This window comes from Cydia pomonella, chromosome 2, assembly GCF_033807575.1.
Source record: "Cydia pomonella isolate Wapato2018A chromosome 2, ilCydPomo1, whole genome shotgun sequence".
Taxonomy (NCBI): Eukaryota; Metazoa; Arthropoda; class Insecta; order Lepidoptera; family Tortricidae; genus Cydia; species Cydia pomonella.
In genome coordinates this window covers 8,864,062-8,891,064 of record NC_084704.1, presented here as the reverse complement: position 1 = coordinate 8,891,064, position 27,003 = coordinate 8,864,062, and the positions used below count along the sequence as shown (strand labels likewise).

General features: G+C 35.7%; 3 protein-coding genes and 1 long non-coding RNA gene across 14 annotated transcripts in view; 3 read left to right on the top strand and 1 right to left on the bottom strand.

Annotated features, from left to right (window-relative positions):
* LOC133533192 (putative hydroxypyruvate isomerase) overlaps nucleotides 1-4,457 on the top strand; it is a 114,169-nt gene extending 109,712 nt beyond the window's left edge. For 3 of the 5 annotated variants that reach the window (XM_061872162.1, XM_061872148.1, XM_061872155.1), the window contains exons 4-7: nucleotides 70-200; nucleotides 393-556; nucleotides 3,639-3,831; nucleotides 4,272-4,457. In XM_061872162.1, coding sequence (XP_061728146.1) covers nucleotides 70-200; nucleotides 393-556; nucleotides 3,639-3,831; nucleotides 4,272-4,319 — 536 coding nt within the window. In that variant the 3' untranslated portion in view covers nucleotides 4,320-4,457. The remainder of the gene's footprint in view (nucleotides 1-69; nucleotides 201-392; nucleotides 557-3,638; nucleotides 3,832-4,271) is intronic. The other 2 variants (XM_061872165.1, XM_061872169.1) reach the window with 2 other exon arrangements.
* Nucleotides 1,075-5,482, bottom strand: LOC133533229 (aurora kinase B-like). Its single transcript, XM_061872186.1, has 6 exons — nucleotides 5,255-5,482; nucleotides 4,940-5,131; nucleotides 4,507-4,663; nucleotides 3,982-4,118; nucleotides 2,416-2,647; nucleotides 1,075-1,264 (listed from the first exon to the last, which is right to left on the bottom strand). The coding sequence occupies exons 1-6, from the start codon at nucleotides 5,329-5,331 to the stop codon at nucleotides 1,166-1,168; spliced, it is 894 nt and encodes a 297-aa protein (XP_061728170.1). The 5' UTR covers nucleotides 5,332-5,482; the 3' UTR covers nucleotides 1,075-1,165.
* Nucleotides 5,483-12,225: 6,743 nt separating this feature from the next.
* Nucleotides 12,226-27,003, top strand: part of LOC133533120 (uncharacterized) — a 78,326-nt gene continuing 63,548 nt past the window's right edge. For 4 of the 6 annotated variants that reach the window (XR_009801818.1, XM_061872122.1, XM_061872115.1 and 1 more), the window contains exons 1-2: nucleotides 12,820-13,184; nucleotides 24,302-24,473. Coding sequence is in view for 5 of the 6 variants with exons in the window: in XM_061872122.1 (XP_061728106.1) it covers nucleotides 24,391-24,473 (83 nt within the window). In the remaining variant the exon portion in view is untranslated. Of the gene's footprint in view, nucleotides 13,185-24,301; nucleotides 24,474-27,003 lie in introns of all 6 variants that reach the window. The other 2 variants (XM_061872102.1, XM_061872083.1) reach the window with 2 other exon arrangements.
* On the top strand, nucleotides 18,843-20,984 carry LOC133533113 (uncharacterized). Of its 2 annotated transcripts, XR_009801801.1 has the most exons (3): nucleotides 18,843-18,859; nucleotides 19,324-20,408; nucleotides 20,821-20,984. It is a non-coding gene; the product is annotated as an uncharacterized LOC133533113 (long non-coding RNA). The 2 variants fall into 2 exon arrangements; XR_009801800.1 differs by lacking the exon at nucleotides 18,843-18,859 and having other exon boundaries at nucleotides 19,205-20,408.

Here is a 27,003-nt window from a genome sequence, read left to right as displayed (position 1 = left end):
TCTTACCGCTAGGCCATCAGCACTTCAAAAATGTATATTATGAATATATATTGTTATACTGTTTTTCAGCTGTAGACATCATAAAACGCATTAATAGTCCGCACATAAAGCTCCAACTGGATATCTTCCACCTTCAGCATATATGTGGTGATTTATCTCACAACATAAAAAATCTTATGCCTTATGTAGGCCATGTACAGGTAATCAATTCCTGATTATAAAAACGCCTTTATTTTGCGCCTACAATATAACTCCAATGTTATAGCCATCATTTCATACTAAGCCATTTATATAAGTCTACTAACTACAAGATAAATGATAATGTTGACTAAATAAACGTCAAATAATCAACTTCTTATCATATTGTAAACCTAAAACGTTTTCTTTCATAGATAGCACAAGTACCGAATCGTAACGAACCAGACACTGTTGGAGAGGTTAACTATTCATACGTCTTACAACATTTGGAGCAGTGTGGATACAATGACTGGATCGGCCTAGAGTACAAGCCTGCTGCCGGCAGTAAGGCTGGACTCAAGTGGATACAAAACTTTGGGTACAGTCTGTGATTAAGTGTTAAAAATTACGGCCCAAGGAACGCTTTCTCACAATCCTACCTTTTTAAATTGTCCACAATCCCATGTCCACGTTTGACGACCGATCTGGCCTAGTGGGTAGTGACCCTGCCTATGACGCTGATGGTCCCGGGTTCAAATCCTGGTAAGGGCATTTATTCGTGTGATGAGCATGTATATTTGTTCCTGAGTCATGGGTGTTTTCTATGTATTTAAGTATTTATAAATTATATATATCGTTGTCTAAGTACCCTCAACACAAGCCTTATTGAGCTTACTGTGGGACTTAGTCAATTTGTGTAATAATGTCCTATAATATTTATTTATTATTATTATGTCCTCAGCATACAATTCCTAAATCGTTACCTTCCTAACTCGTCTACATTACTATTATGACTACAGTCCTAGATAGTCTATATTCCTATTTTGACCACAAGAATAACTCGTCAATATTATTGTACCACCCATTATCCTAACTGCCTTATATAAATAAGACAACTTCTGCACTTTTCATTTTTGTATTACTTTTTCCAACTGAAAAGTCATTTTGACCACCACTACTACTACTATGGTACTAATGTACTATGGTACTATGAAGTTGATGATGCCTCAGTCCTGAACTTCTGCACCCAAGGGTGTTTCTTCACTGCGTTTAGAGACAATCTGTCCTTGTTTGAATGCCGTAGCAGCTGAAACAAAACATGTTGATTGTGAAAACTAGACTTCTTTTATTTCAACTTACTCCGCACGTGTTACACAAAACCTTAACAAATTATACACCTAAACCTTCCTCAAGAATCACTCTATTTATAGGTAAAAACCGCATGAAAATCCGATAGTAGTTTTGTCAGACAGACGCGGCGGGGGACTTTGTTTTATAGTATACTTCATGTGGTACTATAAATAAATATAATAAAATATAAGTACATTACTTTGTTCCTCATAAATCGTAACCAATATTCAATATGATCAATCTCCAAATTTTTATATGTGTAATAATACATATATAAAAGCTTAAAGTCAGACCAAGCTAAGTTGGCAGCGTCATAGACAGCTAAGTGTCAAACTTGACGTGAATGAAATTATGATTTTTTACTTTGTGATTAATTACTTTGTTTTTAGGGTTCCGTAGCCAAATGGCAAAAAACGGAACCCTTATAGATTCGTCATGTTGTCATCGATTTCGGCCATAAGCAAGTTTTTTGTTCATTAATATGGTTTAAAGTATAATATCAATAGCTTATTGTACAGTAAATGAATGTGGTAATGTGCAGTGAATGAAGAATTAATCTGTAAACACGTTCAAACACCATTTTGGAGTCAACGGCCGGTAGTCCACGTGCTACTTGTAAAGTCTGGCTATCGCTTTACAAGTTCTCATTAATCACCGTACACTGTACAATTCTAGTTGTATCTGAAGCTCATAATACTTAGATACTGGCGAATTACAAAAGATAAAGATAATAAAATCACCGTACACTGTCTTGTATTAACCGTACACAGCTCCCAATACCTTGATACTGGCAAAATAGTCCCACTGGACTGAAGCCATATTTTTGAAAAGAAGTGAAATACTAATACTTCCACTGGCTGGGCTATCAAAATCTCTGCCAACTTAGTTTGGTCTGACTCTAACACTATCAACAATTATAACATTTTATAACACTTACAAAAAGTGGCTGTGACATAATCGGACAGACAGATGGACATGACGAATCTATAAGGGTTCCGTTTTTTGCCATTTGGCTACGGAACCCTAAAAATGGAAAAAAAAACTTTATTTGAAAAATGGTTGTATGGGCTAGTCAAATTACATATATAATGCAAGTAAAATGCTTACCTTTGATATAAGATCTTTAGCTCCTTCCGGTACATGATCAGGATATTTAATGTCCAGAGACAGGATTTTAGCATAAGTCTGATCCTGATTATGGCTTTCAAATGGAGGCTTGCCCACTAGGAACTCATACAGTAGCACTCCAATGCACCAGTGATCAACAGACACATCATACACTTCCCGCTTGATCATTTCTGGAGGAAGGTAGTCAAGAGTACCACACATCGTTTTACGCCTGTAAAAATAACATCATATTAAAATGGGTCTCACAAGCACTTACTCACACTGTTACTTGCCATGAAGCAGGGGCCTATTTTAAAAGCTTTTATTTAACTTGCAATGTATGTATGTTTGTTCGGGTGGAATCTTGCAACTCAATTTTGAAGCAGAAATCTTCAGCCGATTGAGCTGAAATTTTGTATACACGTTTAGTTTGGATGACAATGCATGATAAATTATTTATAAATATATATATCAAACGATAAAATTCTCTGTGGAATATTGAAGAATTATGTGACGTCATTGGCGGACCATTCAAGATGGCGGAATAGTTATTTTTAATGCACTTCTACAATATGGGTATCAAATGAAAGGGATTGTTGACAGTAACTCGAAAAAATATGTGACGTTATTACTAAATCCAATATGGCGGAACATCCAAGATGGCGGAATAGTTATTTTTAATGCACTTCTACAATATGGGTATTAAATGAAAGGGATTGTTGAGAGTAACTCAAAATAACTAAAAAGTAAAAAATAAAATAAAAGTATTTTTTTTTTAACAAAAGCTTTTATTTAAATGCTCTAAAAAAAGAAAATAAAATTTTCCTTTAAAATTTTAATCATCAACTCATAACCTCATTCTCATTATACACAATTTATATGTTCATAAAAGCTTGTCGCGAGGTTTAAGTACCTATAAGTATTAAATTAAATTAAAATGTTTGAAAATTTAAACTTAGCAGATCAAGAGGTACTAGTTTGTTTATACAATTAAATCGCGCGACAAGCTTTTATGAACATATAAATTGTGTATAAGTTGATTAAAATTTTAAAGGAAAATTTTATTTTCTTCTTTTTACAGCATTTAAATAAAAACTTTTGTAAAAAAAAATACTTTTATTTTATTTAACCAATATTAGACAAATATTATTAGTCCATCAACTGTAAAATTGTATGGGTTACCATGGCAACACAATAATAATAACGTTCCAATATTGTTTCAGAAATGCGCCCAAGGCTGACAATAGTATTACTGATGCTGCTACTAGTATTACTGATAGAGATAGTACAAAGTTAGAATTGCATAATATCACTATCAGAGAGAACGCCTTAGTAAAAGATGTCATGATGCAAGGCATTGTATTCATGTTAGCGCATCATTGTCAAAGGTCCCTTGAACAAACACAGAATTTGAAGGTTTTTCACTTTTACCTTAATGCCATTACATAGAATCAAAAAGTGACAAACTGTCAAATTTCCTGACTGAATATGAAGGTTTTTCCTATCTCACAAGACAATAGTTTAATTGTTGGTAAATAAAATAAAATAAATAACAAAAATGCTTACCTTTGAGATGGTGCATGCACTGACCAGCCAAAGTCTGCTAGCTTGAGGTCCCCACTGAAGGAAACTAAAATGTTCTCAGGCTTGATGTCCCTGTGTATCACATGATTTTGGTGACAGTACTCCACTGCATCTGCCACCTATAACCAAATATTTTAAATGTTTTAAACTTTCTTGTTTGTAATTGTTTTGAACTTTAATTTTTGACCATACACAAAATACATAGTCAGGGCATAAAGATTAGGTAGTTTTTCAACAAATATAACAGCAATGATGTAATAAGAATATTTCAGGTGTCAAACCTACATAATCATCTAAGGGGGTGTGATAATGATGGATAATACAGGAGTGTGTTAGTCAAATATTATAAATGATGTTTCGGCCATAAGCAAGTATTATATTAAAAGTGAGTCCAGCACTAATGACATAAAAATTATCATTGCATCTCAATAAATTAAATATACTAAGTGATATTTATAATGCATACTGAAACATATACCAAGTTATTATTGATGAAAGTTATACTACCTGATAAATATACTTGGCAGCTTTGGCTTCTGGAAAACGTTTCTTAGGTGCGTCAGTGAGGTGTTTGTACAGCTCTCCACCTGCTGCAAACTCCACTACCAGGTAAATGCGCCTTTCATCATGGAACCATGTCAGCAACCGGAGAATGTTTGGGTGTCTAAAATAAGTTTATCAAAATATAAGAACTATAGCTTAACCCCTTGCTTCTGCCTAATGCAATATAAAGTGATCAAAGTTGTTTTTACAGCACAATTTAGACCTCCGGAATTTTAGAGATTAATCTCACACTTTTATTCAGTGCATAGAATGACCAGAACCATAAAATAATATCTATACATTATAGGTAACGATAACTCCAAACAGGCACAAACAACATATGGTAGTCTTAATTTGGTTTACTCTGTCTTAATTTAAAGCAAAAATAAGAACTTACTTCAAATGAGTTTGAATCTCAATTTCACGTAGTATTTGTTTCTCACATTTTGATTTAATTATTTGAGACTTGAACATAGTTTTAATAGCAACAAGGAAGCCCGTTTTCTTCTCTCTGGCTATGTGTACATGTCCAAACTTTCCACGTCCAAGGGCGGAACCCAATTCAAAATCTCTGGGCGAAAAAGTGTATCTGAAAAACGGAAGTTAATTTCATCACTTAATTGTGCTTATTAGAGATACATCCATATTATATGATTATTATAAGATTTAGTGGTCGTGTCTAGAGACGATGTGTTATTATATATATACTTACGAAGTTCCATAGGCAGGATGATTAGTAATCTTATTTTCCAGATCCAGCAACTCAGTTTTTACGGCTTCCACTGTCATTTTATTTTCGAAAAGTAAATTAAATTATTATATTATTGCCTTATCCTTCTATTATGTTTGCAGTGAAGCCGTTACTCATTATTTAAATTCAAAAGTTTGACAGTGAGGTATGTTTGTCTATGGATAAAATGTGGCCAGGGTTAGATATTGTTTTCCCAGTATAGAAAGCTGTATCTGGCGCCCAATATTTAGCCCACTGCAGACCAATATTCAAGGAGCTAAAAAATCTTCCGCTGCCCTGCTTGTATATATATATGACGTTGCTAAATTTGTCAGAAAACACCCAGACTTGTTTCCTTTTCCTCTACATGATGCCGTTCAAAATAAAACAAATGGAAGGTATCCAAACAAACTATAATAATATGTTCCTAGACAAGGAGTGAACATATTTAGGAAAAATGTATATATCATGACAATTAAATTATATCATAAGATTCCAAATGACATAAAATCACTAGATATAAATCACTTTCAGAAAAAAATATTTGATTGGCTACTTGAAATTTGTATTTATTCCATTAATGAGTTCCTTAATTATTTATAAACGAATTATTTTAATGTTGTAATATAAGTTAAATGTATACTGTATTGTAACTGAAACCTGACTTAACTGCTATTGTATTGTGCCAATACTTAGATAATTATAAGATTTATAAAAACTGGATCTGTAAATATTATAATATATAGGTATGCATGTTAGCAATAATTTGAAATAAGTATAGCAAATTAATTATAATATTTTTACGCCGATAGAGGCAAAATATGACGCAATAAGTGAAAGTCGTTCTTTTGGTCAAAGTCTTCAAGAAGTCTTCATAATCGCAAAGCGAAGACGATATCAGGAGCTCATAAACAATATAAAAGGTAATCACGGTTCATATCCCGGTCGATTTAAGTCTAGTAAAACGAAGATAATTAAAAAATTAAGGAATATTTGAAGAATCATGTTTAGTTACTAATCACATCACATGTAAGTACTATTTTCATGCGTAAATAAAAATCTTCTACACACTTGGCCGTTATAGTTAGTTTCATCCACGATGACGCGCAAATTTGTCAAATCTAGCCTTTGACAAATCTGCGCACATTATAAGTCAAGGCACGCGTCGTCGTGAATGACACGGTTTAATATTGCTGCTTTACTTACTTTTTTGATATAAGGATCCCATCAAAAACATTTACATGTAAAATGTTGCCAAGACGAAACCATAAGGCTGGCACTGTCAAAAAGTTATCAGATATCTTGTAGAACTAAGCTTCTAACTCTACAAGCCCTAACTTGACAAACTCTACACCTTACTCAAAATATATCCCTTCGGCCGCATATGCAACCAGAGCTTCGTAACCAGATGCGATCGAAAACTATTTCTGCCTTGTACGAAACCGGTTGCGATCAAAAACTAATTCCGTCTTACTAGTTATCAGTTACGATCGAACACTTTTCTTTGTTGTACGAAACCTTTCGACCGTTGATAAAGTCAGCTAAGATTATATTTATACACCTTGTTATACAGTATAAGTACTGTACACGTTATATATCTAGTCAAAAATCAGAACACAAAAATTGTACTAGTTGATAATATTCAAATACTTTGTGGGCAAATACAATGTAACCTTGTTCCTTAAAGGACACTGGCTTAAGAGACATGGAGCACTGACATTCCTTGAAAGTCACTACTGTGACTTCATTTGCTTACAATATAATGACATTATCTAGAGTAATCAGATTAGAACTCACTTGAAGTAATGTTTAAGTGGCCAGTGATTTGTTATATTACCCACTGTAAAGGTTTCATGTAAGATCTAAATATGTTATATTGAGTTTTGTTAAATCAATAGTTTCCAAAAAATGCACAGGATAAGAAATTATCATGAGTATCAACACAAAATTTTGAAAAAAAAAAACCTATAGCTAGATGGCCCAGACATTGGTTTCGTATAAGAACGAGAAGTGTTCGATCGTAACTGGTTACGGGTAAGACGAAATTAGTTTTTGATCGCAACCGGTTTCGTACAAGGCAGAAATAGTTTTCGATCGCATCTGGTTACGAAGCTCTGGTAGCGTACGCGGCCGAAGGGAAATATATACTTAGCTTGGCCGTTTCGATACCGTCAATGTATTCGCTATTCATTATTTTTTATTATACAATACTTCTTGTAGTAATGAAACAGCCAAGCCACATTTTGACTCAGGGCTTGAGTTTGTGAAGTTAGGGCTTGTAGAGTTGGAAGCTTGGTTCTACAAGAGATCTGATAACTTTTTGACAGTGCCAGCCTTATGGTTTCGTCTTGGCAACATTTTAATGAAAATGTTTAAATGGGAATAATAAATTTAATGCTTATTTATTTATTTATTTAAAGCGTTAAGGGTGATTTACTATTAAAAATCCTGAAATACGCACCTTTTATACAATCTGCTTGCTTTACGAATGCCGCATACATACCTCAACCTCTTTTTCGCCCAACGCCCTTTTCCTCCCCATTTCCACACTCACGGGGTGATTTTGGGGTGGAAAACTATTTTATATCCTTCCCCATAACAAAAGACTATCTACATACCAAATTTCAACTAAATCGGTTCAGCGGTTATTGATTTCCATACAAAATTCCACCCCCATAGTGGCAAAAAATTCCAAGTTATTGAATTTACTTTAGATATGAATAAAATCGAATAAGTCCACAATTGATATTATATCCCGAGAATTTTGTTTATCTGGTATAATCCTAACAAATGTTATGAGGGTTCAAAAAAACGACGAAGCGCTTCGAGAAAATATTGGTTGGATCTTGCGCTGCGCTTTGCTCGTCTTGGCAGAGGCACTGGCGTGCCCCCAGATGTAATCCAACAATTCTTAAATAAAAAAATATTCTTACATCCATAGCATATTCATTTTTCTTTTTTATGATTACCGTACCAAATGGGTACTTTTTATACTACAGGCAACACTAATGTCACCTACACTTTTTAATTGCCTGTTTTAAGCGTTTAGAAATGTAACTTAAATAGCTTGACACATAGACAAACTAGGTCAGCTTTTATGGCACTAATCAAGCCAAGTTGTCTGTGGGCCTACAGAGAAAACCGAATTTTGCAAATTGTGGGGATCTTTCTCTTTTACTCTCACTAAGACGTAATTATAGTGACAGAGAAAAATGCCCGCAATTGACGTACTTCGATTTTTGGGGTTGTAGCCCTGAGGGCCTATCGCGAACCACGTTCGACGTGTTGCCTCCTGTCACATTTACGTACGAATTTACAAGTGTGATAGAGAGGCAACACGTTGAACGTGGTTCGCGGTAGGCCCTCTGTTCTCAGTACAAACAAAATTTGACACTCAAGCCGTTGCCCCTTTTTTTTTTTTTTTTTTTCCCAGGAAAAATCTTCGAAAGATTCCCCAGCGCCAGGGGGAAACGCTGAGGATATGTGAGGTTTCTACTCACTAAAAAACCTGGGGTGTTCATCTCTCTGCCTTTGGGGTGGGGTCACGGGCACGTGGTGTCAATCATCCGCAACCCCACCAGCAGCTGCCCATTACGGCCCATCACCGGGTGAATGCTAGCCATTGTTAAGGGCGTGTCCGAACACTTGACACGCCCTCCAGCCCGAGGACCTCTTTCCTATGGATGACAGACGCCCCCGTGTCTGCCACCCGGAGGTCTATGTTAAGGGGGCAAGCGTCTGTCGTGCGCAGCACGCCTGCGTCTCGTTCTACGGCGGCGCATTGGGTCAGCCTCAGCTTGGATTTCCCGTTCGCGCTCTGCCGCCTCCTTTTCGGCCATGACGTGCTCAGAGAAATCCAGCATCGTCTGCCACACCTCTTCACTTGACAGCATAGCCTGCACTACGGCTGGCAACGACAGATCTTGTCCCACTCGGGCAATCACCTCTTCTCTTTCAACGCCCCAGACCGGGCACTCAGCTAGCGAAGCCGTTGCCCCTAACACAACCTAACCTAACCTAACCTAACCTCCCGGCGTCATTTTTAGGATATGGTAGAGGAAACCCTCTAAATTCCTATAATAATCCCAAAAAAAAAAAAAAAAAAACCATTTAGGTTGTGGGCAAGCTGTGTATGTGTGGATTTAGCCATAGAAATGTTATAAACAAGAACGACTGTCAAACTTCAAAAGTGCGACCAAAAATGAAATGCAAAGTGTAAGCGTAAATTGTCTATAGAGATCAAAAAAAAAATAGAGATGTAATGTTACAACATATTAATAATCTATCGGTGTTTGACAGCTTTATCGACTACTTTTTCAAATGTTTGTTTAAAAAAAAAAAGAGTATTATACTACTATTAGACCCTATTAGCGCTTATAGCATTTTTTTATGAGAATTTCGTGCCCCTTTGTACTGACAAGTTGGGTTAGGTTGTGTTAGCGGCAAAGCCGTGGAAAAGTGGCTAAAATTAGTAATCCCACCACTCTCAGTAACTTTCGGCCCATTTCAATTTTCCCTTTCCTTTCGAAAATCGCTGAGGAAGTTGTTCATAAACAACTCTTCGTTTACTCGCATAACCTTTTAAGCCCTTTGCAGTCAGGTTTCCGACCAAGTCATAGCACCAGTACCATCAGGCGGGCCGTATGCATGTTTGCCACCGACGTAGTATAAAAAAAAATAACAAATCACATTAACACTTGGAACCTCACGTCATCAAAATGTATACCTATTTTGTGTTGCGTTATAAAATCTACATATTTAGATATAATTCATTGTCAAAATGCCAAGATTATTTAATGTGGATTCAGTCATTGTAGACCACAAGTAATTTCTGATTAATTTTAATTTACTGAAATTCCTCTCCCATGAAGCAACTGATTTGGCATAATGTTATAAATAATTTTAGTGCGACCATTTGCGAGATTTTGATATTTGGAAGAGATTATGTAAAATCCCATTTCACATTGAATTTCAAATAGTCTACAGTCACCCAATTAGACACAGCGACATAGTTTTTCAATTGCAGAAATAATCATATCATTAAAAAAAAACGTTCACAATGAATAGAAATGTCCTGAATAAAAAAAAACCTACGAGGCACCAACATATTCTTAATTCTAACTCAATAGTTTTAGGGGTACAATTTTAAAGAGAAATGCCGTATTAGCGGTTTTTGTTTCCAAATCGACGCTTACTTATGAACGAAATATTATTTGATATTAACCAGTCGCTTTTCTCAATTCTAACTATTGTTTTAGGGGTATAATTTGAAAGAGAAATGCCGTATTAGCGGTTTTTGTTTCCTAATCGACGACGCTTACGTATGAAATATTCTTTGAAGTAGGTATACTATGCCCGTCTATACAAAAACAGAGAATGTTTTTCCACTTCTAATTATTTTCCATTCTTAATGATTTTTCAGTATGTTATTGACACAATGAAAGTTTTACTTACCTACTTATAGATTTTAATTTTTTTTTAATTTGCAATAGGTACATACAGATAAACATTTTTTTTTAGCTAAACCTATCATCATTTTCTTCGCGTTGTCCCGGCATTTTGCCACGGCTCATTGGAGCCTGGGATCCGCTTGGCAACTAATCCCAAGAATTGGCGTAGGCACTAGTTTTTACGAAAGCGACTGTCATTTGACCTTCCAACCCAGAGGGTAAATTAGGTCTTATTGGGATTAGTCCGGTTTCCTCACGATGTTTTCCTGCACCGAAAAGCGACTGGTAAATATCAATTTACCAGTTTTTAGCAAAACCTATAAACCAAGAATATACATTATTATGCTGAACCGATCAACATCAAAATCAACATGATTTGTTAAGATTTAGTTAGTGGAAACCATTTCTCAAACTTCATAGAAAAACTACTATTATTTCGTTAGGACCGCAAAGCTATTCTTCCCTCTTAATTCATTATTAAATCAAATACGAGTAATATGGACCTATGCAATTTTCCAAGTAAGTAATTAAAAAGGAAAAACAATTTGCGGTAGGGATGCAAGCACGTAATGGTTGTGAAAGCACTAGACTACTCCCCGTGAAGTGTTTGTGTCCCGAACCCACCCCAACGCTCAGCGCCTCAACCCCTGTTTATTATCTAGCCGATAGCTACGTAGCTTATAGCTATATGCGACTGTGGTTTTAATTTGAAGCGGGGATCGGGTGTTGTAGGCGGCTCTTGGTTCTGTGATACTCTAGTGTTTACAGGTTTACCTAGTGATACTCTAGTAAGAGTAGTATCTGTCGACGTTTCATCGAGGATGGCTTTGCTGTGCGCTTTTTGGTGTGGTATTAATTCGATTTTATCAATAATATTAGGTTATTCATTCATTTTAACTTGGTAGGTATACCCTATGAATGAATCCGAGAAATTAATTATGATAAAGATAAGCTGGTAAAATCTTGTTCTTAAGTACTTAGGCAATATTTTCGGCATCTTCTTTTATAAGACTGTGCTAATTAAAAAGATATATAGAGAAATACCAGTGAAGTGGTAAGTAATAAGGACTTTTTTATACACCTACTTCTTTACTTCTGAGACTGTGAGATAAAACTAAACGTTTTGTGCCTCAGTCGGCAGTAGTAGTAGGTATTGTAATGTACACATTAAAATTGGACTACATAGGTACCGATTTAAACTGTCTTCCACACGTCCCTTTAAAATTTCCTATGTTCTTTTCTAGGTTATACACACACTATCTTTAAACTTGGCATGTTTCATCGAAATCCGTTTAGCCATTCTGCGTGAGGGGAACATCCAAATATACACACTTTAACATAATAATGCTTGGGCTCTAATAATTATTGAAAAATAATTTATTGTAATGCTAATTGTGTAATTTAATTCTAATTTTAATTATTTTTATTGTTATTTAATGTTCATTGTGTAATTTAATTTTAATTGTTTTTATTTTAAATTGTATGTAACAATTTTATGGGCTCTTGGCCTGAATTAAACGTTTTTGTTATAATTTATTATTATTTAACGTTTATTATTTGACAGAACTAGCTCGAAGCGCGGGCGAAGTTGTCTCTGTTTCTACTTGAGCAAATATGCTTTCGTATGTATGTCCGGCGGTCCGGCTGTTTTCCTCTACAGGTCTCATTTCTCAACTGATCGAAATGATTTTTGATAAGTTTTGTATGCATGTATATAGATTTTTTGTTGAATAGCTTTTTGGAAAACTTTAACACGGAGTCATGGCGGTTCGCGAGGTATACGGCTCACAGAGCCACTACTAGGAGTACTAGGTACCTAAATGGTAAGTATTATTATGTAGCTAAAATAATATTTATATCTAGGTACTTAATTACTGCATTTTTTTTGTTCCTACATATAACATTCAACGTAAACATCACTTATACCATCTCCTACGTTTTTTGAATCCTTTGTAGATTACATATAGTTGCCAGAGCATAACGTGTCGCTGTGCATTGTACAGCACCTTTGTGCACACACAATAACTGGCCTTAACAAATGAAACAAGCAGTGTTTAGCTAGCAACATACGAAACAAGCGGCGGTCTACTGTCTGACGGGCTACCAGCGGTGGAGGTGGGCTGACCAGTGTACTGTGAACTACCCGCGGTGCGATACCGGTGGCGGGAAAACGTGGAAAACGCGCGCAAGGGTAGTAGTGTAGAGGGTGAGGCAGCGAGGCATGGCGTCGCCCCCTGCCGCTCACACTCGCTCGCTAGACGCGCGGCCGCGCGCCGCTCAATCGATACATTTTCCAAGCTGGAAAAACATTTCAACCCCGGAAAACTGTTAATTTACAAAACAAACCAGCATTTCTTATCTTTAGTTAATTTATGTGTAGAAGGAATTCCGCGAATTTGTTGAGAACTGGGAATGTTCGGAGATAAACAAAGTGCGACGTAAAATCGTTCCCGGAGTGACTGGTAAGTGTAATAATTATTGGCACGTTGTTAGATGACCTAGTTATTGCTACGGTTCATTATGCAATTTCTGCGCTTTTAAATGTTCATTAATTCGTGCTAACATGAGCCTGACGCCTCGGGGCTGGTTGTTTTATGAATGTTGTATTAAGGACCGTTTATAGGCTGTTGATTAATATTTAACTTTCTGTGGTTTTTATTTTAGCATGTAAACGTAACAGGAACTGGGTCAATATTTTATTCAGTGCGTGATGTATAAATGATGCCTGAACTATATTTTGGGCTTCTTTACCATTTGAAACTTTTATAGATACCGGTTCCGAGTAAAACTCATAATATATCTAAAACATTCACATTTATGTAATTGAATTTGGGAATGTTTTGCCAGTGTAAATTGAGACTGCTGAAAAATGTGACGAGGATCCTTTTCAACATACCTAAGTAAATCGTGTGTGGATTGCGTTCCCAACTAACGGCCCGATTCGACGAATGGTTAAGACACGTTTAAGATCTTGGAAAGATCGATAACTAAACGACATGTCAAAATGTGACGTTTATTTTGATTCCGCTGTGATCCCAATAAGATCTATATACGATATTTTTAACGTCAAAGTGATAATGGTTGCCCGAATCGAGCTACTTCTGTCAATTATACAACATAGAAACGATATCTAAATAAGAACTTATCTAAACCAGAACTTATAGTTATCGTATCTCATTAGTCATTCTTCGAATCGGGCCGTAAATAGTAACGTTGTTGCTATATGTACAAGAATATAAGAATTATAAGACAAGAATATATATATATGTGATAGTCATACCTCGTTTTTAGGGTTCCGTAGCCAAATGGCAAAAAACGGAACCCTTATAGATTCGTCATGTCCGTTTGTCTGTCCGTTTATGTCACAGCCACTTTTTTCCGAAACTTTAAGAGCTATACTGTTAAAACTTGGTAAGTAGATGTATTCTATGACCCGCATTAAGATTTTTACACAAAAATAGAAAAAAAAACAATAAATGTTGGGGGTTCCCCATACTTAGAACTGAAACCAAAAAATCTTTTTTCATCAAACCCATACGTGTGGGGTATCTATGGATAGGTCTTAAATGATATTGAGGTTTCTAATATCATTTTTTTCTAAACTGAATAGTTTGCGCGAGAGACACTTCCAAAGTGAAAAAATGTGTGTCCGACCCCTGTAACTTCTAAAATAACAGAATGAAAAATCTAAAAAAAATATATGATATACATTACTATGCAAACTCCCACGGAAAATTCGTTTGAACGAGATCTAGTAAGTAGTTTTTTTTAATACGTCATAAATGGTACGGAACCCTTCATAGGCGAGTCCGACTCGCACTTGGCCGCTTTTTTTAGGATTATTATTAAAAGACTACACGATCTTGAAGTGTCTTTTTATTTAAAAACGCTTAAAAAAATAGTAACTATTTCTTATGAAACCAAAATAATGTACTTATACGAACATGTATGCTATATAATTGTTACATATTTACAAACGTAGTGATTATATGCTCTTTGTATTTACTGTAACTTATTTTTTAGAAGTGTTTTTCAATAAAGAGACGCGTCAACGCCGTGTAGTCTTTTTAAAAATACACGAAATATGTATAGGTATTATGAGAAAGTTTAGAATGCAAAGTATTTTTTTTACGTTACATAGTTTAAAGGGTGTAGCAGGATAGCCTAGGAAAAATTGCCCCCAGCGATTTTGGGCCGAAACTGTAATCAAACGATGCCTTTTGGGGAGGTTATACTCTGCACAAAGTTTCATCCCTCTGTTACCCCCTGGGGTTGAAAAACACCCGATTAACCCCAAAACTGTTTTAATTATTTTTTCCTAAACTATGAAAGTGACGAATTTCAAATTTTGTACAAATATTAATAAGACGAAAAGCTATGTGCTAAAAAAATATTAACCCCCTAACCATTGAAATTCTTGTAAAAAAACAAAAATAAAAAAAGAATCACCCTGTATATCAAGTTTGACTCATGGTACACACACCATTTTTTTTTCAAAAATGAATCAATTTATATTCTACATTATACAAAAGGCTATCCTGCTACACCCTTTGAGATGGCAGCAGTTATGGGGAACAAAAGATGCATAGATAGCTATTTAGTCCTTCATAACAGGGGATGGGAAGGGAGAACTTACTGGTAACTGGGAAGATGGAAGACTTGAGTACGACACGTCTGTCGCGTTTACGTATCGGTTAACCTGGTTAATTAACAAACGATCTATTTGCCAACTACACCCATACTTTAGCCCTGTACCCGTACTTCAGCGCAGTTTACCTTTTTTAATTCTTAGAAAATAAATTAAGACTAAACATTGCAACATTTTAAAAAGCAAGCCTTACAACGCCACTTCAATTTTAGTTCTAATTAACCTAATATTCAAGTTAATTATTGAATGGAGAGACATTAAATAAGGAAGCTAGAAATATAATTAGAAAGAAATACCTAGTTTTACTAGTAAAAGGTTGCACTAGGAACTACGCCAATAGTTTTGTAAACAAATGGTTGGAAAAAATGGAAAATGGCCAAAGTAATTGCTTACTTTTTTACATGTAACGAAATCCGTCTCCAGAATGCCAAATTGCCCTTCCGGGCATTGACCGCGCCGCGCCGCGACTTGGCGATGGCGAATCCCCTCGCAGTCTGGATTACCGCTGACAGGCTGGATAAGATATGGGGCCGCGTAACATTCTTATCAAATTCATCCCCTTCGGCTTCCTTTGAGTGTGTTACACTACTTATGTTACACGTCTAAGTATTATTTGTGTCGACTGTTTCTGAAACGTATTTAACTGCCGTTTTCGACTTGCTCAGCCTTTAAATTGGGTCCCTACCTAGTTACTTAATATACTTTCTTTGAAATTGGTATTTTTATTTAGGCAGATTATATTTTCATACGGCGAACGAAGTAAAAACGTGCTTTCCAAAATAACATAGTCCATTTGTATTCATTTGATAAATTAATAACTGCTGGATTTTCTATTGTGTAACTCATTTTCCATGTTATTATTATTGTACATTAGATTAAATCATTCTCTCACTGCATCTCTGTATACTCTGTATTTGTAACTGGCTCCTTATTTTGCAATTCAAACCCGTACATCGGATGTTAAACTAATCATTTGTACGCATACACATTGCTTTTCATCCGATTGAAAGTGTTGTGGAGTTGCAAGCAAGGGCCGTACGTTGTGGAAAGCTGTTTGCCCACACCGCTAGTAGCTCGAGTGGTGTGACGAGTTGACGAGAGGAAAGCTCGCGGTGACCATGAATTATGCATTCATCGACGCGACACACTATTCAAGTCACATCTACATACGACACTTGAAATCGGTCCACTTCCCATTGCCTCACCAACGATACACATCCTTTTTCACGTGTAGCTTTTGTTCGAAGTACACTGCCGATGCTGTTTGTCTCGAATATTCTTAAATCATGGCCTCTGTTTCTCCGGTACCTAAAGTACCGTTGCTGGTTGGTTAGGGACACTTTCACTAGTCATGTCTGGTCGCGGCACACGCCCCGATCATCTGATGATAACTGTTGCTACAAGTAAGTGACTGTACAATCTGTAATAATGAACGTGCATTAACACTGCCATAAGTGCCATGTCATTTGAGGTTTGCTTGAGTAGGCACGTGCGTTCTGTGGACTGGTTACCTTGTATGTGACCCTAAGTACGTAAGACGACTACTAACCTTAATAGTGATATTATTGGATTTTTTTTATTTTACTCCATCATGTTACAATGGTGAAACAAATTTGGGTCAGCTTGAGCGAAAAGGAGGTATCTCGTATCCTGGATTAGATAATATGTGAAATACTTTCTATTCCGAGAAGTAACGAAACAAATAGTACGAGATATTGCTCACGGGAGAAGGGGCGGGCATTATAACGACTTATAAAGGTAGACACAGTATTAATGAGGATTTCATGATTAAGTAATCCCTGATTAAATAGAAATGGAATTCAATAAAAATTACCTTGTGATAAGTAGGTACATGCATAGAATGAAACAAAAAAATCGCTAATCAACTTAATCTTTATTTAATTTGGTTGAAAAAATTCTGATTGAAAGAGTTCAAGTAAGTGTTGTGTTAAGATATATAAGTATATCAGTTTATCATAATTAAACACAACTTGACCACTAAACCTTATAAAACAAAGTCCCCCGACGCGTCTGTCTGTGTGTATTATGTATGTTCGCGATAAACTCAAAAACTACCAAACGGATTGTCATGTGGTCTTCACTATCAATAGAATGATCCTTGAGAAAGGTTTAAGTATATAATTTGTTTGTTTTACCCTTGCGAAGCCGGGGCGGGTCGCTAGTAAACTTATAGTACGTAAATACGTGTAAATATTAATGAAGTAGCTACGGGAAAGCAATATTATTCTAAATATGATTTAATCAACTAAAACGTTACTTTAAAAACCTTAAAAACCACCTTATAATTTAATAACTTTCCTAAAATATGATAAACAAATAAAATCAATTTAATAATATCGAATTCAGGGCCCTTATTCGACATGCTAAAAGTGACGTTTCGTGTTGATTTCCATTTGATGTGTGAAATATTGTGACTTGTCGAATTGCTATCATCAACACCTGTCAGTGAACAATATCCACACTAGAGGCGGGGCGTTGTACCGGAATAGTTTTTGGAACAGGTTTTTTGTAATAGACTACTTTTAGCTTGTCGAGTATTTAAAAGTACGAACTTTGATTTCTGAAATAAAACAAATATGAAACTTTCATCACCTCGTACCTCCATTCTTACCGTTACTTTAAGCAAAACAAAATTTTGTTAACAGACGGTCGTCTGGGCGTCTGTTGTATCTAAAAATAGTGTAATAATATATAATAAAAATATGTCAATGGATTCATAGCCTTCACTCAAAACGTCATAATATTTCCGACCCCTACCGAAATAATAAGTCGATATTTGCATAAATAATCCTTATTTGTAAGACGCCTAAGACCGGCAAATACGTAAACTGCCTATTGGGGGTCATACTCGTAAAAGTGGTATTTTAGACGTACTTTTGGTACGAGTAACAGAGACGTACTTTTGGTACGCAGTCCCAGCTCTAGTCAGGATTCTAGTTGTCAAATATAAGCGTGTCGAATACGTATTAGTTAACTGTCAAATGAAATTAGATCAACGGTAGACTTTTTTGTCGATGGGTATGGCTGCCATGTTTGGATTTATGACATTTGAAAGGGGATCCTAAGGCAGAGAGTAGTTTTTTTCTGTACGATTTTGATTCTTCTACTCGACGCAAGATGGAGTTAGCTGCCAAATTCCGATCTTGGCGTTATAAAAATAAACCGCAAGAACCATGACAATGACATGCAGTTGCGTCGATGTAGATCTATCATAAAAACGTACATGTGACAATTGTCCAGGATTTAAAAAAATCTTGACAATTAATAAATGTCAAAAAGAAAACTGATTTATTATAAAAATACAAATTATATATAAAGTTTGATTTTAAAACCAATGGTCGTGGGTTCTAACCCCGGCTCTTAACAATGAACATCTTGTAACTTGTGTGCAAAATATCATTTAACTTTTACCAATTACCTACTTTTCGGTTAAATAAAATATCACGGGGAAGAAGTAGCCCCAATAAGGTATATTTTCCCCTCTGGGTTAGACGGTCAGATGGCAGTGAGACAGGGAGAGATAGTGAAGAATGCGGCAAAATAATCATTAATTGTGTTGTTAGACTAGCTTTTTTTGTTAATATGAAAATTGACGCAACAGCAAGCTCAAAGCCCCCTATGAGCCAGAGCCTGTTAGGTGCAGGCTTAATTGGCTCATCCGAGGGAAGCGGAGCTTCGGCGACTAGCTGGTTGCGTCTGATTTTACATCAACTCCTTATAAATTTGTAAATTAAGGTCAACTTTGTAAGAACTAATACCTGTGCCATACTATAAATTGGACGATATGCCTAATTAATTGTTATTGATGTTGAATTTTTAATGGCGTATAATATAAGACAGCGGTCGTATAATGACTGAGAAATTTGGATTTTTCTGTTTGAATAAACAGCAAACTGGAGACATTGAGATTAATTATAAACTTATTATTTTAGGTGTTATCAAGAAAAAAGGTCTTAACAGATTTATGAATAGGCATTGGCAGAAAAACAGGCGTCCGACCACGCATAATGGAGGATTCTATTTCTTTTATCATGTAGCTATATCTATATGACCTCTGCCGCCGACTTTTTCACCCGTTGGCGCCTGTGCCCAAATCCTTCTAAGACCGTAGTCTGCTGTTTCCACCTGTCCAATAAGCTGGCACATAAGACCCTCAGAGTTAGATTCCGGGGTACAGCCTTACAACATAACTATTCCCCAAAGTATCTCGGTGTTACACTGGACAGAAGCCTGACATACCGATTGCACATAGAGAAGCTAAAAAGTAAAATAAGGACCAGGATATTTTAATTACGATACATAAATAACTACTAAAACATGTTTTCTGCAAGAAATTAGTTATCTTATTATATTATAAAATATTTATTATCCATCTGTGATGTTTATTTCTTGTGAAGATATCGAAGTTTCGCTGTGTAGCACTTATCGATATATAATATGATCAAAATCGACCCGTCCACATCCCTAAAAATCCACACATACACATTTTTACGCACATATACAAAGCAGTATAACCACCAAAATGGCTACGGCTTGAGTATTCAATTTTGTATTGAGAAAAGGCAACTATATCCTGTCTTTATTTGCCTCTCTATCGCTCGAATATGCAATACGCATGCACTCTTCGTCAAAATCGGTTTCAAACTTTTTCGACTGAGTACGCGCAATAAACGCCTAGTAGTAGTATTTAAATGTTTACCGTATTCATTTAAAGCATCGTAGGACAATGCCGCTATGTAAACTGTAAGGTGGGTCTTAAATTAGTGTGAGTTATTTTGGCACCGGACTCAACCTTCACGTTACAATATTTAAAGTATTGCGCTGTCATAGTAACGAAAATGATAAACACGTCAATCGGAGTAAACAAGTAACTAAATGATGCAAACAAGAAAATATTGCAAAATAGGTACATATATATGTACCGATAATTATTTTGTGTTAAAAATATGAGGCAAATTATACTGCCCGATTATACGGACTACATATTAAAAACGATTATCTTGGAAACAGTCAATAGGTGAACAAAGTTATAGTAAAATTGGTGCATAATTTCAGGGCTTGCCTGGCCCACGCATGATGTACCTACCTACCACGACCACGGCCGTCTCCTATTACTATTTTTTTCTAATTCCCTAACTAGCGAACAATATTTCATGTTCATAGTCTAGAATTTAAAACCTTAGCTACATATTTGTGGCGCTTGGGGTTGAAGTTGAAACCCTGGGGTCCCAGCGTGGGTCTATGAGGAAATGTCAAAACGCCTTTTAAAGGTTTCTGGTGACCAGAGGCCTGGCCTATATTTCAATCGGCGGATCAGCATTGTTATCCAGAGGGGCAGCAGCCTTCTGGACACACCACCGACCGACCAGAATTTATTTATAAGTTTTTATCTTAAGTGTTTTTATGATATTTTATATATAAACTTACAGATGTCGAACCACCAGCAAAGTTTTTGAAGAGGTGTACCTAGTTCCTGGTACCAACTGGAAACTGAAACTAATAATCTACACTCAAGAAAATGAAATATAGTCACAGAAAACTTTAATGTTTTATTTTATTAAAGAAAAACGTTAAAAAAATGTGTAAACAGAAATATATATTTTTTAATTCGTAGTTGAATAACATAATATGTATTTAATCTCCTGTACATAGGAATCGTCTTTTTGTAGGTTTATATAAACAATAAGTACTTAGGTCGATTTAGGCATCAACTCATCACACCAAAATTTTGTTCTAACCGGTCACACCGCCAAAAGCAGTATTATTTGTTTCAACCCGTCACAAGTAGATTTAGTTCTATTAGGACACATCGTAATTTTGTAGCTATTGGTCAAACTGCAAATCTGTTCCTATTCGTCATCCCGTCAAACTGTTCTAACTAGTCACAAGGAGGATACCTAAACAAATTTCACTACCCGCCAAACGTGTAATATAGACCATACAGTAGGTCTTAATGGTGATGACGACTGTACAATGGGGTTGCGTATACATACAAAGAGCATTCAAATAGTTGGTGATAAACCAAGTGACCGAGTTACTAACAGTTATATTATATCTTTTTTATAAATAATGTAATAGCGTAATTTTTGGAAAAATAATAAAGGATTCATGAACCATCTCGTAATTTTTAAAAAACGGACTTTAAATCATATGCCTGAAAGATGTGTTAAGGTATACTTACAACTTGGATCGTGAACGTGGTTTAGAAGCAACTGGGTGCGGAGTAAATTGCTTGATTTTTTTTAGAATTTTGAGCGTTTCTAGGAGAATATGTGGAGCGAGCATTATTCGACGTGTAGGTGTGGGTTCAACAAAAAGATCGCATGTCAATAGTGCTTTATTGTCGTTAAAATTCAATTAATAATAACCTTTATCGACCATCAACCGTGTGGTCACTTTTTAATTGATTGACATTGTCAGGTATAGTTTCACTACTCGCCGCCGCATTATTCATAGCGCATTACTTATCCTATCGGATACAAGATGTCGCTGATTCTTGTAAAGTTATGTTTTAAAAAAAAAGACGCCTTACTCTATGCCATATATTGTATGAAAGGAAGGGTATTCCCTGTCGTACGTCAAAAAATCCAAGATTGTGCCCAAGCCCATGGACAAAAAAGTCTAGCAATAAAATCAACACTTGTCAAAATTTGACATTAGCAATCCACAGTCAGGTGACAATCAAATCAAACCGATCCACTTCGAGTTCAGAGCCATTACAAACTGTATAGTAGTAATAAACAAAGTTGATTTTAGTTTGATTATTTTTTCTATGAATGAGTTTTGATTGTTCCAAATGATAATATCCACAGTTGATAGAATCAACACTTGATACAATCAACATGCGATAGAATCAAGTGTTGATTTGATGTGGACGCGAAATTTGACAGTTGTGCATGTCGAATAAGGCCCCAGTCTCAGTGAAGTCGCAAGCGTGTGTGTGATGAAGAATAACGTTTAAATTTTAAATTTTAGTTGTTACAATGAAACCAATTTTTGTCCATCTCTGGGTGCAGGTTGGTGTTAAAGTCAGCATCTAGTAGATATTGACGGCAAAATATATCAGAACACATCCTTATTTCCTTGGTAACAAAGGTGTGTTACGATCTTACGATATATTTGACCACTTTGGCCGTCACTAATCACTATCTATTGGATGCTGACCGTAGGTACAATATAAATTACATATCTAACCAGGTGGTTTATTTGAATGAGATGAAAAGTTCTAAACACCTAGCCACTACTAGGAGAGGAGGGTTAGAACTTTGATAGTAATAAATTACACATTCATATTTTTTTTCTAGTAAATACACACCTGCAAAATTCTCTTAAGTGGTAGAGTCAATCTATGTATTTAGGTACATATTGTTTAATTTATACGTTCTATGTTGCGTTGGAAAATAAATCTATAACATCGTGATCGCATGTTTGGGTCATATGATATTACGTAGTTAGGTCGTAGGATTCCATTCCGAAGGCGTACCCGACAGACCATTCAATCACCGGAATTGCCGCGCTACCCTACAGCTACGAGCTCTACAATATTTATAGCAAACGCCTGATGTATCGCAAGTGATCGGAAGATGCTTGAAATCGATCCCTGAAGACCTTTCTTGTCGCGCTTCTTAATAAACCTGCAAAACATATGGTTCATGTAATGCGTTTCCCTTCGTGAGCAAGTGTGACAGTAATCCCAGCTGAGAGCCAAGCGTCAGACTTCAAAAATCAGGTCATTTTCTTACTGATTTGATTTCGACCGCCATTTCCAATAATAGAATAACTTGGCTTGGTATCAGTAATGGCTAAAGTTAACGGTTTGACGGCTAAAGCGACAAAGCGACTGGAGTGCGAATAATGGTGGTAATAGCAAATGGCAGCAAATAATGATTAATTACTAATGACGAAGTGCATTATGCCTATAAAGCGTTTCTTGCCCGGGAGTCGTGCGACTCGTGCGGCACGAGCGTTAAGAGTAAAAAACACCTTATACTTGAACGCTTGCTTTGAATGACATTAGAATTACAAAAAAATCTGCTTACTTTTATCAATATGTGTGTCACTACTGTGTGTATACGTATCTTAAAAATATAAATGCTTGCTTTAAGTTTATCTTAGAAATAAGTACTACAAAGTTGGACAATTTCTCTTCCCGTTCAAGGATAAATCTTATTGAATTTTCGTTTCCGACGCATAATTTATTGCTCCGCCGTAAACAATGCAGTTTTTAATAAATTTTATGCTTTTGTGATTTAAGTAGCAGTAGGTACCTACGTGGTGTATAAAAATAGCCACATACATCTGCAGTTAATGAAAGAAAATGAAATACGATTATTAGGTATTATGAAAGTAACTTTTTCAAGAAAATATTTTAATCCACGCTCTATAAAACTACCGTTGTATTGCCTTTACCACAAATGTCTATCTATTCATTTCTCGATGGATTACTGTGGTTGACTTCAACCGCCTGCCCTTCGGAATGTTGAAGCAAAATTATACCTAATCAAATTAATCCATATTTGTCTGACCCGTAACCAGTAACGTTCGCATTTTAGACTAGCATGGCAGCCCGCATCTCGCGTGCATATAAGTACTCCTAATATACGTAAAAAAAAAGTTAAATAATAAGATTGCCCCAAACATAACTTAGATAAATGAAACACTAACCCTAATAAAACATTATTGAATACCTTCCAACTTATTTCCATAAGTTTTGGAAAAAAGTCCGTGACTTCAATCATCTAACATAAAATTTTGTTAGTGAATCTAAAATAAAATGATATCCCTCATTGTAACGTTTGTCATAATAATTGTTTCAGAATAGCAGTATTAGCAATTTCACTTATATCTTATTCCATCGTGCCCACGCCACTTACCTTATCAAGTTTCTAATTGACACTTTTCTCTTTCCAGAGATTACCTCCGTGAAATTACCGGTGTCATCATTATGGTAGTGAACGGAGTAGTTTCAATTTAGTGACATTTGGGAGGGAATATCAAAGATGGCTGCCGCTCCAGCTGCTTCCTGCATGAGCGCCGAAAATGGATGCGTTATGTTCGATTGCCTCGTACATCTGTGGGAATGGTGAGTCTAACTATTTGTTTATTTTGACTGTTCTATGAGAAATCTCGAAGACGGAAGTTGCTAGTCGATTTAGCTGAGTTAGCTACATAGATATGCGTACGCTAACATTTGGAACAGTATTGGGTGTTGTTTCGTTTGCCTCTAGTTATATTCGGCGATTAATAGGGCTACCGTGAAACATATCCATAATTAGAAATTATCGATCTGCTCGATGAAACTAAATGCGATATAGATGGATGTAGTAGACTTTCATATTAATTAGGGTTTGATTTTATTTTAGTAAAAGGTACTTTTAAAAGTTAAAATTTCACTAAAAGTCCGTAAGAGTTACAAAAAACCTAAAACCTTTTTCAGCAGTCATTTCAAACTTGTACCTATAGGTATATGTCTCAACTATAACTAAACCACTATAAGAGCGTCTTCCGATTAAGCATAGTTTGTTATGGATCTCGATGTCATGTTAAACTAGTTGCCAAAGAATTTGAGTTGCCTGTGCTGCGTTTGCACATAAAATGGGAAGACACGTTCAGCATTGCCTTGCACCACTCAAAAACCAAGGGAACGTGAAGTGCGAGAGAGTAAAGCCCAGCGGAGCCCCTTCTCAGATTTGAAAATTTTAGGTGAATATCTTAAAATTAGTGCAATAAGGGCAACTGCACCTTAAGCGAAAAATCCTTCGTAAAAATCCCAGTGATCGAGGTTTCGTAATAGACTGTTTCCTCCTCCAAAACGTAACTAATCGTAACGAAATGTTGATAAAATTATCTGTGCTATGTCGGACTGTTTTGTTTTTGAGCTAATTGGTATCTGTTTTGAATACCATGCTTTTCCTTGCGGCCTAGTCAATTAGGCCGTTTTTGCGAATTTTTAACTGCTGTATAGCAACGATCGACGTTGTTTGTTATGGATCTTTACATGAACTTTAATAAACGCGAAACAGTCCGTCAATATTAGTATATATTAATCTATGTTGAAAAATAGGCTCTAGGGTCAAAAATCACGAAGGAAACAATCCCGTACGTTTGTACGTGGAAACGACCACAGGTCTCCCCTCTTATAAGCATCTCTCAATCGATTCTCATGAAGTTTTGTGAGCACGGTCAATAATAATATGCTTTTATTTTCGATTCAGTTTTCGAAAATATTTCAAAGGGTTGGCGAGGTCTTTAGCTCAAACCATTAAATTTGTACTGTACAGGGATAAGAGCTATACGCACACACTCATAAATATTGTATTTGGATAGTAAATTGTCAAGTGCCGAGCCTAAGCTAGTCTTTTATAAATATTTTTCAAAATAATGTTGTTAAAGGCGGTTACTTACTATTTAACTATAACTTGATATCGGAGCTGTACTTGAATGTGCAGCTTTCATTTTCGTAGAAATAAACGTTTCCTAAAATGGTTTAATAAACTTAATTAACGGTTTTTGTTTGGACTGAACGAAAGAAACTTGTTAAATGAGAAAAGTAGGTTACGCGGAACTTCTCTAATTTTCTAATAGTGGGTACAGTAAAGTAGAGAAAAGTAGTTAAAACTATGGACTGCAAGAGGACAGACTAAAAATACTTAATACTTCCTTAGCTGAAACATTAGCTAAGGCGGTTATCAAAGTTAATTTGTGTGTTTCATATAATAATAAATGGTCAAAGTATAACACTCCGTTTACCATTATTAGTTTTATTTTATTTTATGAATATACCTACATAATTAAATAAATCAATCATAATATGGAACGTTTACTGGAGTTCGTATATAAAAACTTAATCATAGGCCATGTAAGTTATTTGGCATGGAAAACCTTGTTGAAACGTACCTAACTTTTCGTCCAAATCTCTTAATAGGTAGAATAAACATTAAAACTTAATTGTACATTTATTGTAAACTATGTGAGGTGTGCAATAAAGAGTATTGTATTGTAAACGTTTTATAAATGCATTATCTTGTATTTATAATCCGTTATGGTAGCAAATGTATGGAACATTAAATTGTAGCTACATTTTAAAAATAATAAAGAAGCTAATTAAATTCCGTTATATAAAACGACTTCAAAGTGATGTTTGACTTTTAAAGGAGTAGTTTGTAGGTCACGTAAAATAATTTTGCATTTCTACATTTTCAACACTCCATGCCAGAGGTTCTATTTCCATTGCTTACCGAGTGTTCGCCTCGAATTATGCAGTGATTTTGAGAGTATACAGTTGTTACGAATCTAGAGATTACACTAATGGTTCATCTTAGGCGAGTGTTCAAGTGCTGAGAATTATGCCAGGCCGCAATCCGCGGGGTTATACGGCTGACTGAAATGTCTCCGGCTTCCGCAATAGTTATCACTCTATAGACATCTACTTGTCACTCTGTCGTTTGTCCTGTCCGAGTCCTGTATGATTAGTGGTGTTGTGTAAGTGAAGTACTTAGTGGTGTGATTAATACGTTTTTTTTAAAATAATATTTTTAACTTGCAGCTTCACCTACGTTATTTCATACATTGAAACAAATAAGTACCGCTCGATAGGTCTTGCAGTAAATTTA

Coding starts and splice junctions, on each gene's coding strand:
- LOC133533229 (XM_061872186.1), bottom strand. CDS start 5,331: ATGACAGTGGAAGCCGTAAAAACTGAGTTGCTGGATCTGGAAAATAAG. Junction 4,664..4,939: donor GAGATTCAAACTCATTTGAA/GTAAGTTCTTAT, acceptor AACTTATTTTAG/ACACCCAAACATTCTCCGGT. Junction 2,648..3,981: donor GTGCATGCACCATCTCAAAG/GTAAGCATTTTT, acceptor TTATTTTTACAG/GCGTAAAACGATGTGTGGTA.